The sequence below is a fragment of the Poromitra crassiceps genome (assembly GCF_964638095.1).
Source record: "Poromitra crassiceps genome assembly, chromosome: 2".
NCBI classification, from domain to species: Eukaryota; Metazoa; Chordata; class Actinopteri; order Beryciformes; family Melamphaidae; genus Poromitra; species Poromitra crassiceps.
The window spans coordinates 28672785-28687784 of NC_139624.1; the positions used below are offsets into that span (position 1 = coordinate 28672785).

Below are 15000 nucleotides of genomic sequence, written 5' to 3' on the forward strand. Positions count from 1 at the left end.
AATGGTGTGTAATGTCTGAGGAAACATCAGTGTGTGTGTGTGTGTGTGTGTGTGTGTGTGTGTGTGTGTGTGTGTGTGTGTGTGTGTGCATGTGTGTGTTTGAGTGTCTGTGTGCATGTGTGTGTGTGTGTGTGTGTGTGTGTGTGTGTGTGTGTGTGTGTGTGTGTGTGTGTGTGTGTGTGTGTGTGTGTGCAGGCCATGTGTGTGAGAGAGCACGTACGTGCAACTCACCCAAATATACAGTCTCCGGTGAAGGGGTCGCAGTCTCCGGCACAGTCACACGGTCGGCAGCCGTATTCGTGGAAGCCCCAGTATCCCACCATGCACCTGTCGCAGAGGGCCCCGCCTACGCCCGGCTTGCAGATGCAGTCCCCGTTGGTGGGGTCGCAGAGCGCACCACCGGCCTGGTGGAAGGGCATGGAGCCCAGGGGGTGACAGTCGCATGCTGGGAGAGAAAGAGGGCATGGTCTCATTTCAGAGTCGGGGGCACTGAGAGAAAGTCTATTATAATGACGTCATATTACCATTGTTAGACAGATTTGACCATTTTTGATGACTCGAGATTTGATTACAAAAATTGTCACTCAGAATTCCCCCAAAACACCCCTGAAGACCTCAAGACCTTGAGAAACCTATTTAGAAAACTTGATGCTGTGATGCAGTATCAATGAACTGCATCACATAAACTGCACTTGAAATTTTGAGATTTGTGTGATTTTGATTTGATTGATTGATTGATTGATTGATTGATGAGCACTATATTCTGAAAATGGTTAACAAAAACCCACTTATATTCAATGTACCTAGACACCCCATACATTTGAATGGACTAGGTCTATAGTTTGTAGTTGTAAAGATCATGAGGCTGTGATTATCCTAGAGATCACAATAGGTCATTTTATACAGTGACGTCAAGTAAAAAAAAAACTACAATGAAATGGCTACGAGGGGACTAACATCATCACATACCCCAGTACGTAGAAATATTCCATTAGAATAGGCGAAAATAACATATTTATACTGCATGCAAAAAACGGCATGGTTTTTTGCCAGAACTTGCATGGGATTAACATAAAGTTGACATGTCAATAAAGGGGAGACTCATGGGGACCCATAGAACCCATTCTCATTCAGATATCTTGAGGTGAGAGGTCAAGGGAGTCGGCCTGCTTGTCGGCCTGCTTGGTACTTTCAGTGGATGGTTGTAAAGATAAGGGAGCCTTTTTTCCCGCTATACCAGAGTGAGAGTAAGAGGAGCCAGACTCTCTCCTGCGCTGGTACAGCGCCAAATGGAGATAGTCTGGCAAGCGAGATTATGGAGCGTATACTAACAGTGCTACACTGCTTGTATACTGAGATAGTCCAGGTTATGTTGCCGGAGCATGAAATACAATGGTCTCTCTGTCATTTTCTTATCAGATGGCAATCATGGCATGCACCCTCCACACACACACCCATGCACGCACACACACACGCACGCACGCACACACACACACACACACACACACACACACACACACACACAAACAACTCCACAATTTTCTTCCTCCCCTCATGTCCCCTCTAATTGTGCACCGATAGTGTGTTCTTTAAACAACCTCCAGCTCAAAAACAATGTACCAGTGCACACACACACACACGGACACGGACACGGACACACACACACACACACACACACACACACACACACACTCAGACACACACACTCAGACACAGACACATGCATGCACACATCCTATAGTATTATGGGACACTTTTTGACTTCAGGTAGGCCTATTATGGGACACTTTAACTATAGAGGGTATATTTTCATGTCTGATGAGTGAAAATTAAAACTTTTTTTTTACTGAGCCCTACCTGTGAAACTACATGTAGGACTCAGCAAAAAAGATTTGATTTTCACTCATCAGGCATGAAAATATACCCTCTATAGTTAAAGTATCCCACAATACCTGAAGTCAAAAAGTGTATTTGTTTATTTGTTTATTATGGATCCCCATTAGTCTGACTACTCAGACTATTCTTCCTGGGGCCCCTAATTAAAAGTGTCCCATAATAAGTCACCCTATGTGTCCACTCATCTGAGAAAACTAGTGCTGACCGTTTTTAGTGTTGTGAATACCAAGACCCAGCAACCTGCCCCAGCACTCCCCCATATATCTGTCCCTATCTGGAGGGGGGGGGGGGGGGGGCATGGTGAAGGAGGGGCAAAAAGACGAGTCCAGAGAAAGGAACGGGGGGTGGGTGGGGGGGGGGGGCGTAGTTAGGGGCCGTCTTTCTGCTGTTTAATGATGCTTGAAGCCCCCGTCTCCCCACTTATCCCCCCTACTTACTGGCAGTAAAGGACTCAAACTACTGTGGGCCTAGAGGCCCCGCTCTCCTCTCTCCCTGCCCCCCCCCCCCCCCCCCCGCTTGTCTATCAGGTGTGGCTTGGCCGCACAGTGATGACATCACTGGCTCTGCTGTCTGGAAGCTCCCAGACAGATTGTCGTCTTTTTCAGACTAATCGCCAGGGGCAACGGAGATAAGGTAGGCCGTACCTTTAGTTGGAATCGCACGATATCAGCATGACTCATAAAGATGTCACAGTCACAGACTCACAGAGACACACACACACACACACACACACACACACACACACACACACACACACACACACACACACACACATAAGCATTAAAGCAGCCTCCACACATAAATCATTAACAGCCACTACAATGCCACCTCAGTCACATGACGAGGCGACATGCATGACCATTGGAGAGCGCGCGCGTGCTCATATATCTACGTCAGAATTTATGAGAATTTATGAGCATTTGAAGGGGTCAGCACACAAGGACTTTCGCACATGTGTGTGTATTTATACCTCCCCCCTCTGACACACACACACACACAAACACACACACACACACACACACACGCGCGCGCGCGCGCGCGTGCTCAGCCACAGACTAACTGTAACTTTCCCTTGCTAAAGTGTTTCTTGACAGACTGTTTTCTTTCGTGGGCCCCTCCATGCCTGGTATGAAAAAAATGTTCCTCACGACGGAGGGAAATTCCTCCATTGTCAGCAAGAGACTACAGCGGGATTTCACAACCGCTCCGCCTGTGCACTCTCTCTCTGTCTCTCTCTCCCCCTCTCTCTCTCTCTCTCTATCAATCAGCCCATCAGCTAGGATCATTAGCCCCCCGCTAACAGTGTTGGGCAGTAACTTAGCTACTGTAATTGTATTACTTTTCCCAGTAACTAGTAATGTAAGTTATTGCAATTTCCAAAAGTAATTATATTACAGTTACCGATCAATCAGTAACTTCAAGTTACTGCATTACTTTCTCCAGTGCTGGGACAGCACTAAAACAAGTGTGGATAGGTCTGGCTATGCGAGGCTACTGCGTTGCCAGAAGGCAATTCGTTTTTTGTCCTAGGTAGACAAATAAATAAAAGTATGCAGTTTGGCAGTTTGTTGACTCCTCCTGTAAGGTTAATTATTGTTCCAATAAAGTGGATTCTATTCTAAAAGGAGCTGGCTGAACAGGTTGTAGTAATGTAACAAGTAATTATTACTTTTGAAATCAAGTAATAAGTAAAGTCATTTGATAACTTTTTAAATAACTAATCAGTAATGAGTAACTAATTACACTTCCTGAGTAACTTGCCCTAACGGTACAGTTACCCCCTGCCATGCATGCAAGCACATTTTTCACGTATGTACCACACACAGATGGGTCACGATCGGTATTGGCCCCTAAAGGCTTTAAAATGTAACTAGTGCAGTGCCCGTTTCCCCCGTGCACCACCCTGTGCCCCCCCCCCCCCCCCCCACACACACACACACACACACACACACACACACACACAGCACTCCATCAGGTCCCCCTATGCGCACTCCCTGAGTTTGAAGTCAATCAAGCTCCAAGTTGTTCATTTTCAATTAGCTCCGCCCTTTTAGGCTTCGCTTATTGGATATATCCCCACGCGACAGCGTTAGACTGAAGACTTTTCCATATTAGCGTACTTGCCACTGACACGCCCCTTTGAGGTGTTCCTCATTTAGGTCTGTAAGCGGGCTATATAAGCCGCGCCCGCCCTGTTATCTGCTCCCACAATCTTCACCGCTTCGAAGAGACAAGACTTCCCACGAAGAGAACTACAATCAAGATGAGCAGCCAGCGAGTCGAGCGGCGTGGAGCAGCCGGCGACGGTCCCTCCAGCACCGGCGCCCGGCCTCAGCTAATCCACGGCCATTTTTCCTCCGGGGTCCGGTGCTGCCAAGAGTGCCGGACTGGCTTCATCTACCCAGATGACTTGCACCACAAGTGCTTCATCTGCCCAGACGACTTGTACCACAAGTGCTTCATCTACCCAGACGACTTGTACCACAAGTGCTTCATCTACCCAGACGACTTGTACCACAAGTGCTTCATCTACCCAGACGACTTGTACCACAAGTGCTTCATCTACCCAGACGACTTGTACCACAAGTGCTTCATCTACCCAGATGACTTGTACCACAAGTGCTTCATCTACCCAGACGACTTGTACCACAAGTGCTTCATCTACCCAGATGAGTTGTACCACAAGTGCTTCATCTACCCAGACGACTTGTACCACAAGTGCTTCATCTACCCAGACGACTTGTACCACAAGTGCTTCATCTACCCAGACGACTTGCACCACAAGTGCTTCATCTACCCAGACGACTTGTACCACAAGTGCTTCATCTACCCAGACGACTTGTACCACAAGTGCTTCATCTACCCAGACGACTTGTACCACAAGTGCTTCATCTACCCAGACGACTTGTACCACAAGTGCTTCATCTACCCAGACGACTTGTACCACAAGTGCTTCATCTACCCAGACGACTTGCACCACAAGTGCTTCATCTACCCAGACGACTTGTACCACAAGTGCTTCATCTACCCAGACGACTTGCACCACAAGTGCTTCATCTACCCAGACGACTTGTACCACAAGTGCTTCATCTACCCAGACGACTTGTACCACAAGTGCTTCATCTACCCAGACGACTTGTACCACAAGTGCTTCATCTACCCAGACGACTTGTACCACAAGTGCTTCATCTACCCAGACGACTTGTACCACAAGTGCTTCATCTACCCAGACGACTTGTACCACAAGTGCTTCATCTACCCAGACGACTTGTACCACAAGTGCTTCATCTACCCAGACGACTTGCACCACAAGTGCTTCGTCTGCCTCTGTCCTCACCACGCGGGGATTTCCCTCAGCTCAACGCAGATCACCTGCCTGTACTGCCGAGACCTGCCGTACGCGGAGCTTTCCCGGCTTGTTGATTTCTTCATCACCATGGACGAAGAAATCCCCAACATCTCAGCTGTCGCCACCGCAGCGTCACCGTGAGGCAATGCTGCCCTGCCGGCAGGCTCCCCCGCTGCGGCTGCAGTGGGCGAAGATGAGGACGCTGTCTTCATTTCCCCCTCTTCCCCATTGGGAAGCCTGGGATTTGGGGATATCCTCGCCGACGAGGGGGCCCTGCTTCCGCAGCTTTCCCTCTCTCCGGCTCCATCTTCCTCTCTCTCCACTCCCTCCACCACTGAGGCTTACAGGCTCGCTCACTGCCAGGGCTCTCCTGCTGGACCTCCCTGGCATGATCACCAGAGCGTGAGCCTCCTCCAGCGGCCCCGGCTTCCGCTGGCGCCCGTCCTCCTCCCCCACTCTGGCCCAGCGTTCCAGAGCTGAGGCAGTTGAAAGAGGGAGCCCAGTAAGGAGAAGGGTCCGGCGAACCGATGGGAGGACATCACCAGGGTGGCCGGCGAGACCAGGGGCGGTTCTAGGCCGTTTTTGGGTGGGCTTTAGCCCACCCAAAAATAGTCTCAGCCCACCCAAAAAATAGAGGCAAAAAAAAAGTTTTTTTTTTTTTTTTTTTTTTTTTTTTTTCCCCTCTCCAAATCCATGGTGGTCATTAGTAGCAGTTTCTGACTACACTCAATGCGCTGTGTGCGTGTTTCCCCCCCCCTCTATGTTCTTAGGGTGGGCTGAGACAAACATTTAGGGGGGTTCAGCCCACCCGAAAAGTTTCTAGAACCGCGGCTGCGCAGGCGCTCCCTCCTCCATCTATCTGCCTAATCCCACATCACTTCACACAGGTCACACACAGTACAGCAGCGAAGTGGTCCTCCACAGTCCACACAATCGTTCTCCCCACTCATGATCAATGAAACTGTGAGGTGAGCATTGAGCAGTCAGAGTCGTTAGTAGTTACTTAATTAGCGCATATTGATATGCAAATTAGCGCGTAACGTTGTTTCGTAGGCTAAACAAAAGAACTTGTGGCTGTGCCTGCCAGACAAACAGGTGGACTGGAGGAAGGTAGGTAGGCTACCATGGCACCAGCCAGCCATGTCATGCTAGCTCGCAGTAAAGTGGGTGTAAATGGATGCAATGTTTTTTGAGAAACATATGGGCATAAGTGACAAACATATTTTCAAACGGGTCCCTTGTTATCTGAATGAAATTAAGCCCTTCAGAATCGCAAGTGGCTGCTTTACACAGCCTGTCTGATGTGATGATGATGATAGCTTAACATGCGTGCATGGCATGCTATTCCCTTTTCTTTCCTTCTTTCCCTATTTTTGCACGCTGTGGTGGTGGTAGCCTACCAACTTCCAACCAGTCAGATCTTGTTTTTTCCCACAATAATTTCATAATACCATTTGTAATGCCACCGTTGTAGTGCTGTTGTTCAAAATTAAAGTACATTTTCTCAGATTTATTGGTGTCTTTCTAGTCACACAATTTAATAGTCAGTGTTTCCCATACACTGATCTATTTGTGGTGGTACACCCTACATAGATTTTGACCCCCACAAATACTGCCACATATTAATTTCAACTAGTTGACTGCAAACTCCTGCTTTAGTGCTTACAGTATATTATTATCTTGTCGGAATATTATTCCAGCCAATAAGTTAGGAAGTTCCCTTTTGATATAATTTTACTTTTGTTTTGCCTACAAAGCAAAATGTTACTTTACTTGAAACTCCCCTGAAGTGATTTTGGTATTATTTATGCAAGCATAATTCTACCATAGAACCTGTATGCAGAATATATATAGTATATATAGGGAAACAATTATTTTTTCATCGCTGTAAAACCACAGAACGGTAAAGAAGATATTGATGTGTGTAGTTCTTCATAGATCTAGTCTCTTCATTTTGATCTCAAAGTGCGCCAGTTTGATCCATTTTTACTTGAAACTGTACAAAATTTTCCTCCGGGGGGGCATGCCCCCGGACCCCCCTAGGGGTTCAGCGGTCCATGACCTTTGGGTGGGCTGAGCCCACCCAAAGCTCTGATGCTAAAACCGCCCCTGGGCGAGACCGACACTGGTTTCCACTCAATCCCACGTCTTGAACCCAGCCTGGCGGCCACTTTCCACCCCGGCATGGTGTTCTTCGGGCGGCGAAAACCGACTCCCCCCGCCAAGAGTGATGTAACTTATATGCAAGACAAATCTCACCGGTGTGTCTCCCAGACCACGGCGGCACAAAATAACATTGTGCTGCTGGCCTTCGCCATCTCTGCTCTCCTCCACAACACAGAGTAGCGTTCCCCCCGAGGTGGCTACCGAGCTGCGGAACTCTATGACGGCCATCCTCCAGTTGGCACAGGCGTCCACAGTCAACTCCTCTCGTATCCTGGCCTGGCAGACTCAAGCTCAGACTCAGACTCCTTTGGCCCAAACTTGCAGAATGTACGGTAGTCATCTTATTTTGCCCAGTGAATATGTACATTTTGAAAAGCATTGTATTTATGTCTGCATTTGCCGATAAGACAATAAGAGGAGGCAGAATAGCGTGTTCATTACACTAGAGGAGAGACTTGATGTTTCACTGAAATTAGGTGGGGGGAAAAATCCACGCATATATGGATGGGCAATCGTCCAAAAGAAAAGATCTGCATATCCAAAAATAAATAAAAAATCCAATATCGTGCATTCCTAGTCACGAATGATAAAAGTGTATTGGTATAGCAACGACCGCTGTACAAGTCAAGCCAAATGTCGGTCTGGGGAAATTTGACAGTTGTTTTGAATTCAAGGAGACATGCGTGAGTGTCTTTCTCTCACAGAGTCAGACACACACACACACACACACACACACACTCACTCACTCACTCACTCACGCACTCACTCACTCTCACACACACACACACACACACACACACACACACACACACACACACACACACACACACACGCACACACGCACGCACGCACACTATAGCATTCATATTTGAGGCCAGCATACCTGGAGGACTGAGCTCACTGGGTCAAATCTGACAGATAATCTGAGGGAGAATGTAGCCACTGCTCCATGTTTATGGATGACTATCTGGTGTTTACTTAGGACTCGTCTGGTCACCGGAGGGTAGCGCGCTACACGACCCCCCCCCCCCCCACACACACACACACACACAGTAACAGAGGACCCTCAGACATTCACTATACAGTACCAATGATTACCCTGAAGCTACGGGGGGTAGGGGGAAGGAGTCACAGGAAAAGAATGGCAAAACAAGTGAAGATGGACAATGAGGGGGTGAGATTTGAGTCAAGCCGGAGGTATGCCGCCGTCTGATGATTAACTGCAGCGCAAACCTTGGATGGAGCATAAGCAGTTTGCATATCTCTCTCACTATCACACACACTCACACATACACACTCACACACATACACACACTCACACATACAGTACACACACACACATACACGCACACACACACAAACTCACACATACACACATACACACACACACACACACACACAAACACACGTACACACACGTAGAGCCAGGTGCCCATCAGGAATCAGCGCTATCCAGCACGTCCCGGCTTGTGGTCCCAGTCATAAGCATTCCTCACAGGAATGAGAGTGCCGTGCCAGTGTGGTGTGTATGAGGTTAAACCATGCCAGTGTGGTGTGTATGCCAGTGTGGTGTGTATGAGGTTAAACCATGCCAGTGTGGTGTGTATGCGGTTAAACCATGCCAGTGTGGTGTGTATGAGGTTGAGCCGTGCCAGTGTGGTGTGTATGCGGTTAAACCATGCCAGTGTGGTGTGTATGAGGTTAAGCCATGCCAGTGTGGTGTGTATGAGGTTGAGCCGTGCCAGTGTGGTGTGTATGAGGTTAAACCATGCCAGTGTGGTGTGTATGAGGTTAAGCCGTGCCAGTGTGGTGTGTATGAGGTTAAGCCGTGCCAGTGTGGTGTGTATGAGGTTGAGCCGTGCCAGTGTGGTGTGTATGAGGTTAAACCATGCCAGTGTGGTGTGTATGAGGTTGAGCCGTGCCAGTGTGGTGTGTATGAGGTTAAGCCATGCCAGTGTGGTGTGTATGAGGTTAAGCCAAGCCAGTGTGGTGTGTATGAGGTTAAGGTTGTGTCGTGCCAGTGTGGTGTGTATGAGGTTAAGGTTGTGCCGTGCCAGTGTGGTGTGTATGAGGTTAAGGCTGTGCCGTGCCAGTGTGGTGTGTATGAGGTTAAACCATGCCAGTGTGGTGTGTATGAGGTTAAACCATGCCAGTGTGGTGTGTATGAGGTTAAGGCTGTGCCGTGCCAGTGTGGTGTGTATGAGGTTAAACCGTGCCAGTGTGGTGTGTATGAGGTTGAGCCGTGCCAGTGTGGTGTGTATGAAGTTAAGCCGTGCCAGTGTGGTGTGTATGAGATTAAGCCATGCCAGTGTGGTGTGTATGAGGTTGAGCCGTGCCAGTGTGGTGTGTATGAGGTTGAGCCATGCCAGTGTGGTGTGTATGAGGTTAAGCCGTGCCAGTGTGGTGTGTATGAGGTTAAGCTGTGCCAGTGTGGTGTGTAGGAGATTAAGCCGTGCCAGTGTCTTGTGTATGAGGTTGAGCCGTGCCAGTGTGGTGTGTATGAGGTTGAGCCGTGCCAGTGTGGTGTGTATGAGGTTAAGCCGTGCCAGTGTGGTGTGTATGAGGTTAAGGCATGCCAGTGTGGTGTGTATGAGGTTATGCCGTGCCAGTGTGGTGTGTATGAGGTTAAGCCATGCCAGTGTGGTGTGTATGCAGTTAAGCCGTGCCAGTGTGGTGTGTATGAGGTTAAGCCGTGCCAGTGTGGTGTGTATGAGGTTAGGCCGTGCCAGTGTGGTGTGTATGAGGTTGAGCCGTGCCAGTGTGGTGTGTATGAGGTTAGGCCGTGCCAGTGTGGTGTGTATGAGGTTAAGGTTGTGTCATGCCAGTGTGGTGTGTATGAGGTTAAGGTTGTGTCGTGCCAGTGTGGTGTGTATGAGGTTAAGGCTGTGCCATGCCAGTGTGGTGTGTATGAGGTTAAGGTTGTGTCATGCCAGTGTGGTGTGTATGAGGTTAAGCCAAGCCAGTGTGGTGTGTATGAAGTTGAGCCGTGCCAGTGTGGTGTGTATGAGGTTGAGCCGTGCCAGTGTGGTGTGTATGAGGTTAGGCCGTGCCAGTGTGGTGTGTATGAGGTTAAGGTTGTGTCATGCCAGTGTGGTGTGTATGAGGTTAAGGTTGTGTCGTGCCAGTGTGGTGTGTATGAGGTTAAGGCTGTGCCATGCCAGTGTGGTGTGTATGAGGTTAAGGTTGTGTCATGCCAGTGTGGTGTGTATGAGGTTAAGGCTGTGCCATGCCAGTGTGGTGTGTATGAGGTTAAGGCTGTGCCATGCCAGTGTGGTGTGTATGAGGTTAAGCCAAGCCAGTGTGGTGTGTATGAGGTTAAACCATGCCAGTGTGGTGTGTATGAGGTTAAGGCTGTGCCATGCCAGTGTGGTGTGTATGAGGTTAAGCCAAGCCAGTGTGGTGTGTATGAAGTTAAGCCAATCCAGTGTGGTGTGTATGAGGTTAAGCCATGCCAGTGTGGTGTGTATGAGGCTACGGTTTTGATTCACAGTGTGGTGTGTAGGAGGTTAAGGTTGTGATTCACAGTGTGGTGTGTAGGAGGTTAAGGTTTTGATTCACAGTGTGGTGTACAGTATATGAGGTTAAGGTTGTGATTCACAGTGTGGTGTACAGTATATGAGGGTTGTGATTCACAGGCAACATTTTGCACACACTTTGTATGACTAAATGTGCCCCCCAATGATGATTCTGTAATCCTATTCTACACCCCATTACAACATTGACTGTGGCTGCAGGCTGTCAATTTGCAAAACCACCACCGAAACGCCAAAACATGCCAATTTAAATGGACTGAGGGGAAAATGGAGTAATGACTAACAAATGACTGACAAATTAAAAATAAGTCAGTCTAACAGTCCTGGTGTGGTCTGGGTTCCTACTTGTTCCTAAACATCTCCCCTTTGAATAAAATGCCTTCAAAGTAGAGTGCTGTTTGAATTTCAAAGTAAATGGTACTTTTAATCGATTTAAAACAGCCTTGATAGCACAGTTTATCATCTCATCTATAGCAGATACATTTGTTGTTATTAATCTTCCTTGGTCCGGCGCACTTGACAACAGCTTGACAACGGCGTTAGTCTTGCCCGTTGTGCTGTTTATTGGCACTGATTGGCTAATCATCAGTCCCCCTCGGCGCTCATTGGACCAAACGTTTTTTTCAACATGGGAAATCTCCGTTGCAGGTCACAATGCCAGACCAGATTTCAAATGTACCAAATCTGATCAGTTACCAGACAGTGTCAAATGCAGTAGAGACTGATAGACTGACCACTTACCACACAGTGTCAGATGCAGTGTAGAGACTGATAGACTGACCAGTTACCAACCACACAGTGTCAAATGCACCAAATCTGACCAGTTAGCACAGTATCAAATGCACCTGATCTGGCTATAGTTACCACACAGTGTCAAATGCAGTGTAGAGACTAGACATGCACCAAATCTGACCAGTTACCACACAGTGTCAAATGCAGTGTAGAAACTGACCAGTTACCACACAGTGTCAAATGCAGTGTAGAATCTGACCAGTTACCACACAGTGTCAAATGCAGTGTAGAGACTGACCAGTTACCACACAGTGTCAAATGCAGTGCAGAGACTGACCAGTTACCACACACAGTGTCAAATGCAGTGCAGAGACTGGACATGCACCAAATCTGACCAGTTACCACAGTGTCAAATGCAGTGTAGAGACTGACCAGTTACCACACAGTGTCAAATGCAGTGTAGAGACTGACCAGTTACCACACAGTGTCAAATGCAGTGTAGAGACTGGCAGAGGCTGTCTGTCTGATGGTCTCGTTTAGAGGCTGAGGCATGGGAAATGCCACACCTCGGCCTACCCAAATGATGCCCGCTGTACACTGGATTCATACAAGATGTCTATGATGGACAACATGTTTGGTGAGATGTATAATGGTCTGCATAGCCATTTCCACACATGAGGTCTGGACCATGCCCGGTAAATTTGGTAAATCAGGCCAGGGTATTTACCGGTCTTACCCTTCTATGAGGAAGCGTTGTTTCTAAACATATGGAAATAGTCTATGTTTTGGCTGAGTAGAGCGGGGGGATGGGGGATTACATGTGCTGCTGCAGTGCAGAGAGGCAGAGAGAGAGCGCAGAAAGGAACAGAATATAGGCTACAATCTGTGACCCTTTAAACAATTACCATGCTTTATTTTTTCATTAGAAAAAGTTTATTTTTACATCTGCAAGCAGAAAAAACAGATTAACAAAACAAAAATACAAGTTGAATCCTCCAGCACTAAACAAAAACATTCCTCTGATACTGCTTAGGAGCTGCACGCATGAAAAGGGGGGAAACGCTGGCAGAAAAAAAAATCGATACTCACAATTCTCGAACGAATTAGTGAACTACACATGTCGGATTTACTGTAAAAAAAATCAGCAGAAACTAATATATGTGAAGCGCTTTGAGTGTCTAGAAAGGCGCTATATAAATCCAATCAATTATTATTAACACGTTGAGTGCCAATGACGAGATATCTCGGCTTACAGGATCCAACCGTTGAGTGCCAAAGACGAGATATCTCGGCTTAAATTTTTTTTTTATTATTTTGACGGTGGGACATCGATCAACCCCTTTTACGTCTCCTATACCAATATTGGAGGAAGAGAATGTGTATAATCTATTTTACCGACCAGCTAAGTGGCGACAGTGCTCTCCTGACTAGAGGAAGGCAAGCAAAAAGCAGCCATTCTCATGAAAATGGATTTGGCGAAAACGCTTTTGTTTTCGCGCTGATTGCTGGCGATGCGGGATTGCAAATTTGCATAATAGATTACAGGTGGAACACACTTTGAAACACGCAGCATAAATATGACCAGAATCGCAAAAGCTTCATCAAAGCTCTCAACCAAAACTCCAAGAAGCGAGCGAGTCCATCCAGACTTCCTCAAACAGCGGCCGCGCAGACAGGCAGCAGCAGCAGCAAAGCAGTGAGACTGGTGACAAGCTTGTGACGGCCGCTGCAGCCAAGAAGAACGCCCACGGAGGGAGGAGTTGGAAGCAGAGGGGGGTTTCCTGCTGTTATGGAGGAAATTACTGTTCAAAACTATTGTTTAGATGTCTGACGTCTAAGTTACTGATGCCAAAAATGAATGGTTAAAGTGACTGTTCTATCGAATTTCACAAAAAGCCGTTTATCTCTGAATAATTTTTCTGACGCTGAAACCATGCTGTATTCAACTGCTAATGCTTACATAACTACTAACTCTACAAACTAACTCTTTTAGACAGAGAAAGCACACATTCTATTAGTTCTTTTGAGATATTGTGTGTTCACAAAATCTTAGCAGAAAAGAATCCTCGGGTCTTGAAAGATGAGCCAGAATCCTCAAAAAAACCCTCTGGCACAACCTACCTACAGTAAAAAAAAAACGTCTGGCAGTGAATGTGTTAATTTCCGCTTTAAAGAGCGCATCACTCAGCCGCGCCTACCTCACTCCACAGTCTGCAACATGATACGAGACAGACAGCTCGGGAGGAAAAGAGACCATTCAAGCCGTTTGCAGCACAAGAGGAAACACATCTGATGTTCGTGTGAGTTTGTTCGTTCATTGATATGCGCAAACGATTAATCCATATACCTGAACGTTGTGTGTGTGTGTGTGTGTGTGTGTGTGTGTGTGTGTGTGTGTACAAATGGTTTGTAAAAGTACCATTTAACCACCCGCCTGCTCACGGCATGTTTCAAAAAATGAATGGGGAGCTGCTCAACTACAGCTGCTCTGCCAGGACCTTGTACTAGAGGCTGGGATGGTAATGTTCTGCACTCGCGGGAGCACGCTCATAGTGGACAATTGTTGCTAAAGATGCAGGCCGACTGGGTAGCTAGCATCTGGGAATGTTCAGGAATTCACTGCATGTTTAGAAATGGCTTCTCTGTGTGTGTGTGTGTGTGTGTGTGTGTGTGTGTGTGTGTGTGTGTGTGTGTGCCTTACGTTTGCAGGAGTTTGGGGCGGTGTGTGGCCGGTTTGGGTCTCTGTAGAAGCCAGCCTTACAGCTCTGACACTGGCGTCCATTGGTGTTGTGCAGACAGTCGCACACGCCTCCGCTGCGCTGGCCGGACTCGCGCCACTCCGACCAATCAAAGCGGCAGCTCTGGGCGTGTCCGTTGCACTTGCACTCTGGATCAAGAAGGGACGTATTTTGATGGATTACATATTTATTGTAGAATTGATCAAGACTACACTGGCTATCTATGGGAAGACTTTAAAGGCCCATTCTGTGTTTTTTTTCTATTTGGAGAAACTGCGCCCCACAGTTACAGATGTTAATGTTAATGAATGCTACACTTCCCTGTTTGTATGTTCAGATACCAGTCTTATTTTACTGTTTATGCTTGTACTCTCTACTTTGCTTACCTTTCTGAAGTGTTTAGAACAGATTCGCTCAGAAAAAATAGCTCCAAATATCCCCAAATGGTGTTGTCTTAACTTGTTTTATTGAAACACGAAGCTAATTGCGCCGCTAATCAAGCTAGCAAGCTAAACGTTTCACTTCCTATACAGTACATACTTCACAATAAAAGCATCATGTTAGTTTGTCAGCTGAAAACCTTTAA

General features: G+C 47.3%; 1 protein-coding gene across 1 annotated transcript in view; it reads right to left on the reverse strand.

Annotated features, from left to right (window-relative positions):
- The window catches only part of ntn4 (netrin 4), a 58264-nt gene that overhangs the window by 10617 nt on the left and 32647 nt on the right, over window positions 1–15000 (reverse strand). The window contains exons 5-6 of the mRNA XM_083658808.1: window positions 14378–14563; window positions 232–445 (exon numbers count right to left, since the gene is read on the reverse strand). Of these exons, the coding sequence (XP_083514934.1) occupies window positions 232–445; window positions 14378–14563 (400 nt within the window). The remainder of the gene's footprint in view (window positions 1–231; window positions 446–14377; window positions 14564–15000) is intronic.